At 40.8% G+C, this 18,048-nt stretch overlaps 1 protein-coding gene across 1 annotated transcript in view; it reads left to right on the top strand.

Annotated features, from left to right (window-relative positions):
• PAPSS1 (3'-phosphoadenosine 5'-phosphosulfate synthase 1) overlaps window positions 1–18,048 on the top strand; it is a 98,251-nt gene that overhangs the window by 42,336 nt on the left and 37,867 nt on the right. The window contains exons 6-9 of the mRNA XM_080797738.1: window positions 6,201–6,314; window positions 9,494–9,605; window positions 11,231–11,436; window positions 14,409–14,544. Of these exons, the coding sequence (XP_080653864.1) occupies window positions 6,201–6,314; window positions 9,494–9,605; window positions 11,231–11,436; window positions 14,409–14,544 (568 nt within the window). The remainder of the gene's footprint in view (window positions 1–6,200; window positions 6,315–9,493; window positions 9,606–11,230; window positions 11,437–14,408; window positions 14,545–18,048) is intronic.

The following is an 18,048-nucleotide window of genomic DNA, read 5'->3' as shown; positions in this document are numbered from 1 at the left end:
CCATGTAACATTTTAGAATTAATATTTACACATTCATAATATTTAAGTATTTCTAGACCTACAAGATTAATGGTAGCATGTGAATTGTATACTGACTCCTGACTCAGGTGGCCCTCCTGTGTTCCCTTCACCCATAAATGCTGGTGACTGTGGTGCTCTCAAGATTGGTGGTGAGGGGTTTAGGTATATAAACACTTGCTCCAGGCCTACTTTGTGGTCTATTTTTATTTTAAAGGAAAATCTGTGAAATAAAAGATTTTATATATACAAGTTGAAGAAGAACACATTGTTTTCTAATAGCTAACTGTGTCTCTGGAAATTTTAATGAATCCCAAATAAAATGGACAGCTCATGTGGCCGGGACTTTACATTATGTTGTCCAGATATCTTGTCTCACTTTGAGGTGGTTTTTGCTCCTTTTAGATGTTTAAGAGTAGTTTTGGGAACTCAAAAGATTTGTCAGTGGAATGTGCTAGAAACTGGCTGTGTGTACATTTAGAAAGTTCTTTTTGTATTCCTGATAGCGAGTTCTCTTCTCTCTACACATAGAATCTATATAGAACTCACTTCCTTTGAGCAAATGTTCCATGTGCCTCTTTATTCATGCTGTTATGTTTGTGCTAATTCAAAAAACATTCACTCAATGTATTTTTTTTTTAGAAGAGAAAAACAGTAGCAGCCTCTTGAACTTTAGTTTTGACTTTAGTTAGGCATGGGAAGAATTTGTATTTAAGTTGTAAGGCTAAAATTCATTTGAAAATATTGCTTGATGTGAATTTTGAAAAGGGAATGATTGTAATGCTTAGAATGAAAAAATTATCTTGACTCAAAATAAGAAAAAAATTCCTCCTTTCTTAAAAGGAAAGTGATTATAGCCTCTATGTTCATGCATATAAAGCAGCATATTAACTAAAAATGTATTCATCCCAAATGGGTTCATGGCTTATATGAGTGCACAAAACATTAGAAAAATAGTTTGGTTGAGCTCCTAGTGTAGATACTATTCTTTCATGTTCAGACTGGTTCTCTTGGAGACACAGGTTTGCTCACAAATTATCTGCATATTTGTTTTCTTAATTTAGGATATGGTCGGAAGGAAGAGATAATGTATAGAAACATTAGTTAGTTCTCCGTTCTCACTTCAAACGCACCTTCAGAGGGAGTGGATTGACATACCCGGGCGTACCCTTTAGTGTGGTTCTGGAGAAGGGTGGTTCCCGGGGTGGAGATAGCATAGCTCCCGCCTGGGGCCTGGGACATCACATGGGCCTTGGTCACTGCTGCTGTTGGTTAGTGTTTGTGTGCTGAACCTAGTGATTCCGGCTTAGGAAACCAGCTAAAAATGCCCTGCTGCATCCAACAGAGATTAAAAGATTAGTCCCTTGGATGCTCTCCTCTGGCTCTCCAAAACTGTTGATGATCATCAGCAGTAACTGTAGTGGAAGAGGAGAGTGGTCAGCCCCTACAACGTAAAAAAGATCTTCTATCCTTACAATAATGTAGGCTCCAGGGGTGGCAAAGAAAACTTGATGTAGAATTGTTCTTGTCAGTGAAATCCTTCTCTTCCCTGGAATCTGCTGTTATTTGTTGCCAGACCGTGGATTCTGGATTTTGAAGTTCTAAGCGGTCCAATGTGGTGGACATGGAGGTTTTCAACGTATTTACAATGAGGCAGTTTAGAAAAGTTGTTTGAAAATCTCTCACTTACCCTTCTTAGAAATGTTTAGAAATCTGTAGGACTAAATGAAGTGTTCAGTATCTTCATTTTTTGTCTAGAATTTTATCAACACACAAAGATCACATACCAACAACCCTGGGAATTGTGAATGTTTAATAAAATCATGAAGATAGACTAAGGACAATTTGTGTGACAAAATGTGTCATAGCTTGTTTTCACGAGAGAAACAGTAATGGTTATTTTTATTTTTTTTTTTATTTTTGGAGAACAGTAGTGGGACCTTAGTTGGAATCCCAGCTCTAACATTTGTCAATTAACTACATGACCTTGGAAAAAATACCTAATTTCTCTGGCTTCAGTTGTCCTGAATACTAGTGCCTGTCTTAGAATTGTACTGAGGATTCTCTGAGTTAATGTGTGTAGGTGCTTAGAACAGCTCCTGGAATGTGGTATGCTTGCTCGATTGAGTATTTATTGTGTGTTAAGTGCGTTGGAAGACAGAACAGTAGTGATTCAGGGCCAGTTATTAACCTCTTCTGAGCCTCAATTTCCAGATCTGTTCAAGGAAAATACTTCTATCTTCCTTGGTAGGATTGTATGAGGATTAAATGCATCTGTTCCCAGGAAGCCCTTGGGACAATGTTGGTTTCGCAGGGAGCGTCCAGCTAATGTCAGTCCCTGCAGTTCAGGTATTTTAATTTGCTGGATTTCACAGCAGACCTGTAACATATGTGTATATATATCTGTTTTAAACAGCTGGGAAGGAGACCGGTTCAGAGATGTGGCGGTGACCTGCTCAAGGTTGCACTGGTAGAGTTTGACCTCAGATCTCAGGTGTAAACATCAGGAGTAACTAACCTATAGACCCTCTTGCTTTCTCTTGCCTCTTTTTGGTTTTGAAGATATGTTTTGTGATTAATGTATTTAATTTTAAGTCTGTTTTATGGAACTTTATCACACTCTTCCTTGTGAAAGTCCTAATGAATGCTTTTTGTGTAAATTAATTTTAACATTCATTCCAAGTGTGGAGGGTTTCAGTTCTTTATTTTGCAGCAGGAAAAGTGGGTATGTCTCAAGACGTCTTTGAGAGCTTTACGTATCCAAGAAGCTAATTGAACAGATAGAATGTGTGCAGTTCTCTTGTAGGAGAAGTGGATTCTGAATTTTTATTTTCTAGTCGATGAAATAATAGGTTTTGTACGAACTCCTGAAACCACCAATGCCCTGTAATGGGGAGGGAATATATAAAATTGACAATGATAACCATATGTGGGATGGTTTGTTTTTCTCAATTCCAAATTCTCTTAACTGCTATAAGTTAAAGTAAATGTATTAACAGTGATTCCTGAAATTATTCCTTGTTATTGCACAGAATAGACTAAGCTATTTCTTTTGCTAGATTATAGGGAGTCATTTTTTTTTTCTTTCCAGTTTTATTGAGATAAAATTGAAATACAAAGAAAACAAGGGACTTTTCTATATGTGATTTCCTTTTCAGGTACACAGTGAAATCAAGTATTGTGTATAAATTGTGTATGTATACTTAACTGCTTCTTTGACTATTGGCAAAATTTAAGACATGCCTCTTAGGTTGGCATTACTAGAAACAATATGCCTTGGGGTGCCTGGGTGGTTTAGTCGGTTGAGAGTGCGACTCTTGGTTTTGGTTAAGTTCATGATCTCAGGGTCCTGAGAGCAAGCCCTGCATCGGGCTGTGCATTCAGTGGGGAGTCGGCTTAAGGATTTCTCTCCCTCTCCCTCCACACCCCTTCCCATGCTCATGCTCTTGGAAAAAAAAAAAAAAAGAAAGAAAGAAATAATCTGCCTCATTAATACAAAATTGTACAGTATTTTTATCTATAGGAAGCTGGTGGAAGGTGTCATTCTTCCTTCACCATTGTCTTGAATGCCCTCATGTAGTATTTGCCCCATAAACATAATGAATAGCCTTCAGTTGTGGGTGCCTGCTGGAAGCTTTACTGCAGAAGGCCTGGAAAGGTATATGAAGTGTCCTGTGCTGTGCATGGCTTACGTTGTAGACACTCCCATTTCCACTTTCTTCCTCCTGTGAACAGTGGGATGCTCGAGGGACAAAGGGGTCCCCCAGAAAGTACCCATGTTTGCACACCACGAACAATTAGCTAAACTTGGTATTGTAGCAAGCAGTGTTTCTTTCCTGTATTTAAATTGTATTCTTTTCTCTTTTCCTTCATGCTTACAGTCCTTATTCTTGGGTTTATCCTAAGAAAGATCAGAAGCCTTGAATTTGCCAATGGGAGCAGACTGATTTTGACACTTGATTTAGCTAATGCTGAACTATGTCTATTTTGTTCCATTTTGGAGGAGAAGTGTAGGAGCATCCGTCTTTCTAGATTTCAGAACCCATAGGGGCTGCTTGAGTAGTGGCACCAGGCCTTTCGTGAGATCATCCTACCTTTGATACACATATATGACTGCTTTTCTCCTCTGTTGAAGATATTAACATAAATCCGTAAGTCCAAATACAAGTTGGAAGTTTCTTTCCACACTTAGTCAGGAAAATAGCAACCAGATTTGAAACTCTGGTTTGTCTGTTGATACTTGTTTTGAATTGCTTTTGTTGTTTTGCATTTTTTTAATGGGCTATTTTTTAGAGCAGTTTTAGGTTTACAGCAAAAGTGAGAAAGTAGAGTGAGTTCCCATATACCCCCCTACCCCCACCCCCCCAACCAAGCACAACCTTTCGTATCAACACCCCTCGCCAGAGTGGTACATTTGTTAATAGTTGAAAGACCTACTAATGACACATTGTCACCCAAAGTTTATAGTTTACAGTAGGGTTCTATTTCTGTGGGTTTTGACAGATGTATACTTACCCACTGTTGTAGTATCATATCATTTCACTGCCCAAAAAATCCCCTCTTGCCTTCATTTCCCCTCAGCCTGCCTTCACCCATAACTCCTGGCAACACTGGTGTTTTTATCATCTCCATAGTTTTTCCTTTTCCAGAATGTCATATAGTTGGAATCATACAGTAAGTAGCATTTTCAGATTGGCTTCTTTTACTTAGTAATATGCATTTAAATTTCTTCCATGTCTTTTCATGGCTTGGTAAGTTTATTCCTTTTTAGTGCATTCATTGTCTGGATGTACCAGTTTATCCGTTCATCTACTGAAGGACATCTTAGTTGTTTCCGAGTCTTGGCAGTTAAGAATAAGGCTGCTTTAGATATCTGGGCAGGTTTTTGTTTGGACATAGGTTCCAGCTCGTTTGGGTAACTACCAAGGAGCACCGTTTCTGGATTGTATGGTAAGTGTGTGTTTGCTTCTGTAAGAAGCTGCCAGACTGTCTTCCAAAATGTCTCCGCCATTTGCATTCCCATCAGCAGCAAACGAGAGTTCCTGTTGCTCCACGTCCTCACCTGCAGCTGGCGGTGTCAGTGTTTTGGATTTTGGCCGTTTCCCTGAGGACATGATGTAGAGTATCATTTTATATGCTTGTTGGTCATTCATATATCTTCTTTGGTAAGGTTTCTGTTCAGGTCTTTGGCCCATTTTTTTAAAAAGATGGGGCTATTTGTTTTCTTACCGCTGAGTTTTAAGAGCTCTTCGTGTGTTTTAGATAACAGTCCTTTTTCATATATGCCTTTTGCAAATATTTTCTTCTGGTCTGTGGCTTATCTATTCATTCTCTTGAGAATTATTTTGTTTTGAATAACAAAGTATTGCTTGGATGAGATACATGTGTGAAAAGCCCTTAATCATTGCCACTTTTGTATGCTTATAAAGGTGACCTAATAGATTTGGCTTAAAAAAAAGTTGAAGCAATTAAACACATTTTGGTAATTATTCCTTGGGGTCTGACAAGTGAGCAAGACTTGTAGAGATCTTCTGAGGAGCTGTGTTGTGGTGATCACAGATACATTCTTCTATGTTCTTAGAGATAAGCACTGTCCCAATGTTGTGTAAATGTGTACTCGGAGTTCACATGAAACTTCTTGACTGCGTTCCAGATGGGATCAAAAAGCGCTGTTTCTCAAACCACAACAGTGGGAATAAAGCTGATGTACTCAGGAGTACCTTGCGGCATGACTGAGAAGGTGGCGTTGGTGACTCTAGGGATAAAGATGCATATGAAAGCTGAAATAAAAGGGTATTTGACGTGTTAAAGATGAGAATGGTAGTATTTAGAGTGATTTTGTTTGTTCCCAAATTCTTCTTATTGTTACCTCTTTGTTGAGGTCACCTGTTTTTCGCAGTTGCTTGATTTTGACATTGGTGGCACATTCTCAGAATTTATTCTTTGTCACTAGGTAATGGGACGTGGTGCTTAAAGACTTCTTGTATGTGGCATATTATGTGTTGAGAGTAGACCAGCAGACCTCAGGAAAGTTGACTGGGGAGGCACAGGATTCAGAGCCCACTTTTATACTTCGTTTTGAAGTCTCCTTTTGGGGTGTTAGATTTTCTTCATTAAGATACTCTTTGGAGAACTTTAAATTGTTGAATCAAACATTTAATTGTACTTTCTTTGTTGTGTAGGATATTGTACCTGTGGATGCCTCTTACGAAGTAAAAGAATTATATGTGCCAGAAAATAAACTCCATCTGGCAAAAACAGATGCAGAGACATTACCAGCATTGAAAATTAATAAAGTAAGTGCTTTGTTGCTTTTCATACCGAGTGATTTAGCCTTACATATAGTCATTATCTATAAATCTTGTTTAATAACTATGTTAAAGGGCACGGGTGGTGATGGTAGGGGGTATAGTTGTAGTTTATTTCACAATTTCCAGGGATGGGAAATGTATTTAATTTGTGAAGTCATATTCCCAAAATATCATGGCTTTGATTTGGTTTTAGTCATAACATGTACTTTTTTTTTTAAGTGGGGGGGGGAGGGGCAGAGGGAGAGGGAGAGCAAAAATCCTTAGGCAGGCTCCATGTCCAGCACATAGCCTGATGCTGGGCTCCATTTCATGACTCTGCGATCATGACCAGAGCCAAAATCAAGAGTAGGAGGCTTATCTGACTGAGCCACCCAGGTGCCCCAATATTTACCTATTTTGAAACAGCAGACCAAAGATTGTATAAAAGTTTTCGGCTTAGGGGCACCTGGGTGGCTCAGTGGGTTAAGCCTCTGCCTTCGGCTCAGGTCATGATCTCAGGGTCCTGGGATTGAGCCCCGCATCGGGCTCTCTGCTCAGCAGGGAGCCTGCTTCCTCCTCTATGTCTGCCTGCCTCTCTGCTTACTTGTGATCTCTGTCTGTCAAATTAATAAATAAAATCTTTAATAATAAAAGTTTTCAGCCTACCAGAAAGAATGGGTTCTTAATGCTTCAGAATACTATAAGTACAATAATTAAAATGAACATTTTTTTCCCTCCAAACAAGTTTCATAATCCTCTGCCAAAACCCTGAATTTCTTTCTTATTTTGTTAAGAGTAATTCTGTATATGTCAGCTCTAATTAAACATTGAGTGTCCCCCTCCCCAACTCCTTCCCCCCACCAAAAAAACTACTCAGCTAAGCTGGGTATGATGACAATGGAAACTGTAATTTATCATTTTGAAATATTAGAGCATTTTATACTGTATCATTTAGATGTACTTTAAAAATGGGGAGATTAGGGGCACCTGGGTGGCTCAGTGGGTTAAAGCCTCTGCCTTCGGCTCAGGTCATGATCCCAGGGTCCTGGGATCGAGCCCTGCATCAGGCTCTCTTCTCAGCAGGGAGCCTGCTTCCCCCTCTCTTTCTGCCTGCCTCTCTGCCTACTTGTGATCTCTATCTGTCAAATAAAAAAAAACGGGAGATTAAGGACTGAGAACCTGGATCAGAAGTTGACTTTCCTAGCCTTCTTTAAGTTTGTAAAAATCCAGAACACTCAGGGAAGCACCAAGTCTTAAATTAGGGAGGAAAAGAAAACAAACAAACAAACAAACAGAGAAAACGCCCACCAACAAACTTCTGGGCTTAGAGAAAGCCTCCTTAAGTAGTTACTCAAATCCACGATTAGGAGTAGATTACTTGATGCACTTTGTGTGGTTGGGTCTGATCAGAAGCTAAGACATGCTGGGGGAGCGCAGGGGGAGGAGTTGGAGACCAGAGCCCCTCAGAAAGGTGACTGTTGCAAGGGAACAGATGTTGTCACCGACATACTTTGCATCAAATGAACCCACACACACAGGGCTAGAGAGAGAATATGAGAATGAGAATGAATGAATATGAATTCGGGTCAGTCAGACTCTACAACCCAGAAACACAGTAGCTTTTTTAATATTGTGGTTTGTTCTTTGCATGGCAGGATGAAAAGTAATTAATTAAAAAAATTCATCTTAAGTCAGTAGTGTATTACCGTGGGCTGCCATAACAAATACCATAGACCAGAAGGCTTAAGCAAAAAAAAAAAAAAAAAAAAAAAAAGACTCTGCTAACTGTTCTGGGGTTGGAAAGTCTAAGATCAAGGTGCTGGCTGATGCGATTGCTGGTGAGACTGTCTTTCTGGCTCGCTGACAGCCCTCATTCTCTGTGTCTTCATAAAGTGGAGAGAGGGAGCTCTGGTGGTGTCTTTCCTCTCCCTGTGAGGGCACCAGATCTGTTGGAGTAGGGCCCCACCCTTAATGACTTCATTTAACCGTGTCCTATCCTCATAGGCCAGGACTCCAAATAGAGTCACACTGGGGATTAGGCCTTCAATATAGGAATTCGAGGGGGGCACAGACATTCAGTTCCTAACATATACCATCTAGAATTGGATTTCGGTGGAGACAGATAATGGCCGTGTCTGAGGGTTAGGAATAATTGATGAGAGGAAAGCCAGAAAGTAGGTGACACAATTTGGTCTATGCAGATGATTGTTCCTGTGACTGGAAGAAGGGGGAATACCTGTTATTTGATTGTGAAGTGAAACACATCGGCCGGCATGCTTAGGGAATAAATAGTAAGCTACATTTTACTGCACATCCCTTGGCCAGTTGCTTTATCTTTTCTTGTTTGAGAAACACATGCACAGTACGTACGCTCATTAAAAAATGAGCACATCCAGCTTGCCTTAATGGTGCCAGTTGGTGGACTCCTTAACGTTCTGGTAGGAGATGCTACAAGTCTTGAAGATCAAGAAGTCGTACAGTCTTTGTAAAATGAGGGGTGCTCTGACATTGGCGAGGCACTTGTTCTCATAAATTTTTTTTTTTAAGATTTTACTTATTTATTTGACAGATCACAAGTAGGCAGAGAGGCAGGCAGAGAGAAAGAGGGGAAGCAGGCTCCCTGCTAAGCAGGGAGCCCGATGCTGGGCTCGATCCCAGGACCCTGAGATCATGACCTGAGCCGAAGGCAGAGACTTAACCCACTGAGCCACCCAGGCACCCCAATGATAAATATTTTTATGTAAAGTTTGCTTTAGTTTGAGGCAGTAGTTATCAAAGTCTAATTTCCAGACCATCACTGTTAGGATTTTCTGGGAACCTATTAAAAATACAAATTCTTGGGCCCCACAGCAAAGTGATTGAAATAGAATCTCTGGAGGTGGAACAGTCTTTATTTTAATAAAGGCCTTCCCGGGGTTTCTTATAACACATTAAAGCTCGAGAACCAGTAGTGGAGGAGATGCTATCCTTATTAGAAATGCTTTGAAGCCTAATGTTATTTACATTTATTAGGAGAAATGCACATTTTCCTAGTGCCCTTAGTCTTTATTAGATTTGTATAATCTATAATCATTCTTGAGGTGTTTGTTTCCATTGCTTTCAAAATTAAACTTCTAAAGGTTATTGCTGCTTTTGTTCCTCAGTGTATGAAGTAGAAAACTTTCCTTCCTTGTCTCGTTTGCCAGGTGGAGATGCAGTGGGTGCAGGTTCTGGCAGAAGGGTGGGCGACCCCACTGAACGGCTTTATGAGAGAGAGGGAGTATTTGCAGTGCCTTCACTTTGATTGTCTTCTGGACGGTAAGACCGTTTACGGCTCTAGTACATCGAGCCTGGAAGAGAAATGATGCAGATTTGTCACCATTGATAAAAACAGTGGCGATGTCTTTAACGGAGGTAGCATTTTAAGACTAAGTACATCGGTACTGAATACCCTGAGCAAACCATGAAATCTTTTCTTTCCCCATTTTGTTTTCCTGCGTGTCGTTTATTGCAGAAGAAGGAAAACCTGGGGATTGGGGCTGAGAGTGGATTTAAAAAGTGAATATAGTTTCCCTGTCCTGTATCCACCAGAGCACCTTGATAAGTCTGTCTCTGAAAAGTGTACATCTGTACTGAATTTTGCTCTACTGAAACCCATGCTTGAGTGTTCTAATAAGGGATCAGGGAGTCCAAGTTAAGGAGTCCTGAAACAGATGGTTAAAGGGATCATTCTTCTTTTAAAACACTGAAAAAGGAAAAGGTGCCAAAGAAATTGATGTTTAGTATATTGTAATGACAGTTCAGCTACCTGAAACTTTGTATACTGTTGGTAAAATTAATTTATTACATTAAAGAAAATATTTTTAAATGTCACAGAGCCCTACTAAATTGCTACCATGTTCTTTGTTATGATTTCTTTTAACTAAGGAGTGAAATTGATATTAGGAATTATAACTCTTAGTCATTTTTCTTAAATTTTATCATATAAAAGTGTTAAATACTGCTTTTTGGTTTTTCTTCTTTAGAACCAATGGTTAAGTCTTTGTGGACTGCCTTCTTAGTAGTCATTTAGTCTGGGTTTGGTACAAATCTACCAGTTAATTTTCCCTTTTAAACTGTACCTATTGGTAACTTTAAAGCAGCCAACCAGTTATCATTAATTTCATTGACATCTTTTGTCTAAAGAAGGCGTGCTGTGATTTCCAAAAGAATATGCTGTTACTAGGTATGTAAATAAGATCCACATATGAATTTGAGAGTGTATTTTTTTTTTTTCTAACCTGGGGACAATGATTAGAAAAAACATTTAGAGCTTGAAAGGTTGGAAATTTAGAATGTGCTTTTGTCTCACTGATCATACGTTTTGGTTCAAATTGATTACTTCCTTTGTTTCTTGGCCAGTAATTGCTGACATTGGTTCAATTCTGATTATAAGCCAAGAAATAAAAATACCTTTTGGGTGTTTTTGTCTTCCTGGCTCAAGGAAACCCAAGTATACTCAAGTACACTTGCCACTCACAATATATTTACTGGAAAGGTTCTATGTTCCTGGAAAGGCCTGGAAACATCGTTCTTTGTCTTTAATATTTTGGAGGTACTCAGTATATTTTGGGTGACGTTAGGTGTAATCAGCTGATTCTTCCTTGTTAAAGAGTTTCTTTTACTAATGTGGTTTTATGACCATTTTTTTTCTTCCCAAAGACAGTTTCATGAATTGTTGTGAGAAGTATGTTGCTACACAGTGTTGCTGCTCTTAATGTTTGCTGTTTTTTTATTTTTTAATCTCTGTGGTTGGTTGTTCTCTCCTGATTTTCTTTGGCAGGTACTGTCACTGGACCCATAAATCTTGTATTATTTGAAGAGTGTCCTTTGGAGTGAAAGGTGGCTGTGAGGCCTGTTGAGTAATGCAAACTGTGTGCTTTCTGTTCTTTTGTGCCCTGCAGGGGGTGTCATTAACTTGTCAGTGCCTATAGTTCTGCCGGCTACTCATGAAGATAAAGAGAGGCTGGACGGCTGTACGGCATTTGCTCTGATGTACGAGGGCCGCCGTGTGGCCATTCTTCGCAACCCGGAGTTTTTTGAGCACAGGAAGGAGGAGCGTTGTGCCAGACAGTGGGGAACAACATGCAAGAACCACCCTTACATCAAGGTCCTTGGCAAACCTTGCATTTTATCTCCGTGTGCCGATACTGTGTGTGTTGAAGTGTGGGCATTACCTGTATATATCTACGATTCCTTTGGGATTGTTGATATTTTGCAGAATGGACACTGGATCTTAGATTAGTGTGATGAATACATGATCTTGTCATTTTGGTCTGGATAATATTTGTTCAGTAAATCTTTTTTTTTCTTATGAGGTAAAAAGGCAATGACTGAGGGAGAGGGAAAAAATCCCAAGCAGGCTCCATGCCCAGCACAGAGCCCAATGTGGGGTTCGTTCTCACAACCCTGAGATCATGACCTGAGCTGAAATCAAGAGTCGGATGCTTAACTGACTGAGCCACCCAGGCGCCCCTAGTAAATCTTTTTTAAACATCTTCTATACATTAGGTCCTGAGTTAGGTACTGGTTCTGGGAATATAGGGCTGATGTAATGGTGGACACAGTCTCTGTATGGTTGAAGCTTACTGTCTGGTGGGGAGCAGACATCATGTTCTATAGGTAGACTGCGAGGGCAGGGTGCTGTGGGAGCCTACGGCAGGGTGATTGGGGTTTTAATTGAACGCTGTGTGTCTGGCATGAAAGCAGTGAAATCCAGTTAGTCTTTCCAAAGGGCCTCATGTATTTTATGTGTTGTATGTGAAATGTCATCCCTGAAGTAAAATTTCTGTCATTTGTTTTAAAGTATACTTTGAGCTTTAAAAGAAATTAAGTGAAATTTTAGTAGGTTTGTCTAGACAATTTTTAAGACATCTGTTTAGGTCATGTCAATGTGCTAAATCTTGTCTCATGAAGAATAAAAAGTGATAAACTTTTTAAGATAGGGAGATACTGTTTTAGAAAATAAGGAGCTTGAATTAGTGATGGTATCAGACATGCCTTCGGTATTAAAATTCTACAGTTATTAATAATAAATAGTAGTTTACAAAACATGCTTACTTACATAAATTCTTGGAACCACAAAGCAAACGTATAAGGACGGGTGGCATTTCTATCCTACATATAGAGAAATTAAGACTTACAGGGGATAAATATCATGACCAGAATTATACAGCTCACAGGTGGGATGAGGGTTTGATTTGAATTCAGGACTTTGGGCTTCAAAGCCTTCTTCCATAATCTGTAGCAGAGAGCAATTATTGGTGTTTTTTCCACTTTTATTTAGAGTAATCCATAAACTTCTTGGGATACTTAGTACTTGGTATGCAGCCTTGAGGATCCAGTAGCGTTGTGATACGAGGTAACTGTGAAAAACAGAATTCCAGTTTTAGGAAGCAGGAGGAGCAGACTCCATGCATTTGAGAGACGACTGGTTGTTGAGAAGGAGAGAGGACCTTGGGAAGACAGAGGGGCTTAGCGTTCTACCCTGAGATGTTAAGATCTTGTTGGGTCATGAGTGGTTTACATGTATTTATGCTTCCTGCTTTTCAAACCACATTTCTGTCGTTTACACTGTCCTACAGTGATCCTTGCAGGTAGAATCCTGGAGAGTCTTAGGCTGGGTTCAAGTTGTCCAGAGTGACAGTGGTGTCCGTTTGTGCCTTGCTAGGAGTGGAGAGGTCACAGGCAGCCTTGGAGCATGAGTGAGGCGCAAGCAAAGTGGTGCTTTAAGAAGCTTGTCTGGTGGTCTTGTGCAGGATGTTCCCAGCCCATCCCCCTCGCTCTGGTACTGGCCATGCTCTCCAGGTCTCCAGCCTAGAGTTGTGCCCTGCCTGCAGTCTGCTTCCTCATGTCCATCACAGTCTGATCTCCTCGGAGCAGCTGGAGTGAGCCTTTAAACTATATCTGAGCCTGTCATTTCACCTTTTCAAGCTCTCCAGGGGTTGCTTGATGCAATTAGAATAAAACCCAAATGCCTGTGAGGCCCAGTGGGGCCTGGCCCTGGCCTTATTCGTGGTTTTTCTCTCATTCTACCTCTGCTCCTCCCCCTGGAAAGCTCTGACTTTCCTGGCCTTGGGCCACATGAGCCTTCTTTCCATTCCTCTAAAGCTCCAGGACTTTGTTTCTGCTTTAGGACTTTGTACTTGCTGCCCCTCTTCCTGAAATACTTGAACTCCATGGCTGGTTCTTCTTAGTCACCTTGGGTTCATTGCCACCCTCCTCAAGAGAGACCTTCACGGACTCTTTGCTGAAATGTCATTGAGTCTAATCCCCAGGAGCTCTGCTCCATTGCCCTGGTTGTTTTCTCTTTAACAGTTTTCCGTAGCCGACACTTGCCTGGTTTCTGCTCAGTCTGTCCCACTAGAATGCAGGCTTTGTTAGAGTGAGGCCTTTCTCTGTCCTGTTTGCTGCTGCATTCCCCAGTGCCTAGTGCAAGCCCTGGCACGGGCCAGTTACTCAATAAATACTTACTGAGTGAATGGTCTGATGGGTGGGGAAGGACTTTCTGGCAAGCTAGACCAGGTAGGAAGGGACCGTAGCAATCTAGGTGTGTTATTGGCGCATACGCTGAAGCGAGGGGTGGGCAGGGGGGTGAGGGAGGAATGGTGAGCTGGAGCTGTGCTGTGGAAATGAATAGGTTCCAGAGGTTACATCCCTCCTCTCGGAAAGAGCAAGAGTAAAGCTGTGAGAAATTTGAGGTGGTGTGGAGATGGGAAGGTATGAATTTGTGTCCAGCTCCATCATCACTTGAATTGCTCAAAAGTTTAGGATTGGAGAACACAGAGGCTGGGGTGACCCAGGGTTACAAATGTTTCTGTTCATCAGCATACAACAACAGTGAAGAGAATGGTTTTACCTAACAAGTCATAATTACTCATTATGTCACAGAACCCTCTGAGAGGTTAAAAGATGCATTCTAATTTTGAAGCATCTCTAATCCCAATTCAGTTGATAAGCCAAACAGATTTACCGTTGGCCTTAAGATGAGGGTAGCTTTACAGCTACATGTAGCTCATGTGAAAAATGTTCTTACTTATTTTGATCTTGGTTTCTGTTTAAAAATTTTCTTTCTTCCATTAGATGGTTATGGAACAAGGAGATTGGCTGATTGGAGGAGATCTTCAAGTCTTGGACCGAATTTACTGGAATGATGGTCTTGATCAGTATCGGTTCACTCCTACTGAGCTAAAGCAGAAGTTTAAAGATATGAATGCTGGTAAGACATGAATCTCATTATCTAACACTGGACTATTTGGAGTCTCTGCTTGATGGGAAAGTTCTAGAATTTTTCCATTGCTTACTAAAGTATAAAACAACATCGAGTAAAGATAAATGCAGGATGGAGTATGTTGAAGTGGTAGTTGATCTAAACCCACCTGGGTAGTTTGGTTATGTGGGTACAGTTTGATCGAACAATTTGTATACTGTGTGGGAGATGGTTGCCAATAATAAGTTGACCTTTTATTTGTGTATTATAAAACTCACATGCTAAAGCTGAGTAGAACTATGGAAGAGAAATTATTTGAGTAATTCACTCATATCAGTGTGATTTATATTTCCGAATATCTTTTTTTAAAAAAATATTTATTTATTTGACAGAGAGAGATAGAGAAAGAGGGAGCACAAGCAAGGGGAGTGGGAGAGGGAGAAGCAGGCTTCCTGTTGAGCAGGGAGCCCAGTGTGGGCCTTGATCTCAGGACCCTGGGATCATGACCTGAGCCACCCAGGTGCTCTATTTCCAAATATCTTACGAGTCTAACATATCATTGCAGAAAATAATAGAACAACAATATCATGTTGGCTATTCATTCAACAAATGTTTGGTGTACATCTTTATACCAGGGTACCAGGTGCTGGGGATCCATAAATAAATAAGACAGGAGCCTATGGTGTAGAAGGCAAGGACAGTAAACAGATAACAGGGAAGGTTGTTGAAGAGTGGTTTAGTAGTGGTTTCAGATTTCTGGATTAACGTGAAATGGAGTAGTACGAGTAGAGTCCGTAGATGCTTTCTTTATACTACAGGACAGGGATTTTTATACCTGACAGCTTGCAATCCGCAGGTCTTCACACAGAGGTATGTGAGTAACGTGTTTATACTGGTGCAACCACATACCCAAATCCAAGCTTCCACGTCAGGGACTGGCATTCACTATAGAGCTTGGGATCTGAAGAATTTGAAAGATCCGTTACAGAAGTAGTTAAGCCCTAAGCCTTGGTGTCGCTTTTTAATTTTTTTTTTTTTTTAATTTATTTATTTGTTAGAGATAGAGAGAGCGAGCACAGGCAGACAGAGTGGTAGACAGAGGCAGAGGGAGAAGCAGGCTCCCCGCCGAGCAAGGAGCCCAATGTGGGACTCGATCCCAGGACGCTGGGATCATGACCTGAGCCGAAGGTAGCCGCTTAACCAACTGAGCCACCCAGGCGTCCCTGGTGTCACTTTTTAAAAACACTTTCTGTGTAGAAAGGGAGTGTGCAGGGCTGAGGAAAGTTAATGTGGTGGCTTTTTAAGGAGCTAGCTAACCCAGCCATATTGGTTAACCAGAAGCCCCCTTCCGAGTGACTACGGAAGCTGGGCAAGAGCACTCATTTCAGGAGTTGTGTCTAGCTTCTGTGGACTCCAGAGTCTGGTGCACACACTGTCCCCTGCTTTAATACCAAGAAGTCATGTGGTTGTGGAGAAATTACTTTTTTCTCCCAAGTCTCACTTCCTTCAGTTGTAGAAAGAAGGGTAGTAATAGTACTTAATTCATAACATTTTATTTCAAAAAGCAAAATGAGGGGCGCCTGGGTGCTTCAGTCAGCTAAGCATCTGACTTGATTTTGGCTCAGGTCCCGATCTCAGGGTTGTGAGATCGAGCCCCATGTAGGGCTCTGTGCTGAGTGTGGAGCCTGCTTAGGTTTCTCTCTCTCCTCTCTCTCTGCTCCTCCCACAAAAAAAGGAAAAAAAGTGAAATGAGATCAGTTGCGTAAGGCACTATGGTCTCTGGCCCATAGTAAGAGTTTAATGTGTCATAATTTCTGAGTCTGAAGGGAGTCTCACCTGTATTTGTGTAAAGGTTAAAGAAAGAATATCTATTTGTTCTTTTACTCTACGGTACTTTGCTGGTATTTGAAATAAGAGCTTAAAATAGATCAGGAACTGGAGACTGTACACTGTTCAGAGCTGTGCATTCCCACCCAGCCCACCTCATTTATTCACAGTTTCTGCTTGGCCTCTGTATGTCCTCTGAGCACAGGACCCCAACCCCTCTACACCTCCCCACCCCCTGGCCCTGGGGCGTCCTTAACTTCACTATCTCTGAATTTGAAGCTACTATGCAGGAGTTTCTCTGAATGGTACACTTGGTGCCTGCCTACACTATAGTGTTTTCTTCTTTTTTGCTAACGTGTTTTGGGCCCAGTCACAGGAGAATATATCGTGATTGCTCTAAGTCAGTGAGAGTACCTCATTCTCTTGTCAGTGATTTAAGGGTCCTTGTATAAGTTTGTTCTGGCCATTGAGATGTAAGAGAGAAGGGTTTCCAGAAAAGGGTTTTCTTTCTTTTCTTTTTAAGAGTTTATGAGAGCGTGTGCATGCGCGTGAGTGGTGGGAAGGGCAGAGGGAGAAGCAGGCTTCCTGCTGTGCCGGGAGCCTGATGCAGGGCTGGATCCCAGGACCCTGGGATCATGACCTGAGCCACCGAAGGCAGATGCTTAACCATTGAGCCACACCCAGGTGCCCCAGGGGTTTTCTTCTTTACAAGAAAGTGGCTTAGGACAAAAAGTCATCTTTTCCTAACCCTTTTCTTCCTGCTTCCGATGCTCCTGGGGAAGGGTACAGCGTTTGGAGCTTGGGTAACTATTTCGTATCTGTGAGAATCCATGAGAATCTTAAACTGGATTAGTTTCTGATCCAGTCCTAGAGTCCTCTAATTCCAGATTTCTTATTCAAATACTTAATATATGTTTGAACTATTTAAGACACTTCTAGTTGGATCTTATTTCATTTGCAACCAGAATTATCTGATAGTTTAATACATACAGGCTTTTTCTTTTTTTTCTTTTTTTTCTGGTGAAGAAGAACATATTTAATGGAAGATGTGCTGAGACCACCTCATTTACTTTAATTTTTTGCCAAAATTTGAATTCATAACTGTAATTCATGTTCGTAAATTAATTGTTGGCACTGGTGAGGGATCTTATCAAGGAGTTATTCATAATTGGAATCTTTAATATTACATCTGTTTTTCACTCTTCTTTGGGAGCCAAACATTTTAAGTCATTTAGAGAATTTGTTGCATAATGAGTGATTGCAACTTTGTTTAAAGTAGCTGAGAGCCAGTTATCCTTACATCAGACAACAAAGATTGTGGAGTATTATTTTGTTTACTTTTCCATTTTAGACTAAAGCAAATAAGCAACAGACCCAGGAGTTTCCTTTGTAGTTCTTGTTCTCTCTTCTAGGAGGGCCATTAACAAGTCCTCTCCTGGCGTGTTGGTGTCTCGTACATAGTGCAAGGAGAGAAAACAGAATCTTTATTTTTTCTTTTACCCAGGGTTTCTTTTCCTACCTCTTCCTCTTTCTCCTCCTCTCATCTTTGAAGAAGAATTTTGATGATTGACGTGGGCTGTTGTCTTGTGTTCATTACTGGTATGATGGCATTTGCTGTCCTGAGCTGGTTGTGTAGCTGGAAGGATGGAGTGGTCTTCAGTAGCTCCATCAGTGATTGCAAGGTGA

This window comes from Martes martes, assembly GCF_963455335.1.
Source record: "Martes martes genome assembly, chromosome: 2".
Classification (NCBI taxonomy): domain Eukaryota; kingdom Metazoa; phylum Chordata; class Mammalia; order Carnivora; family Mustelidae; genus Martes; species Martes martes.
Note: the sequence above shows the minus strand (reverse complement) of the source record. Positions and strands in the feature narration are given on the sequence as shown.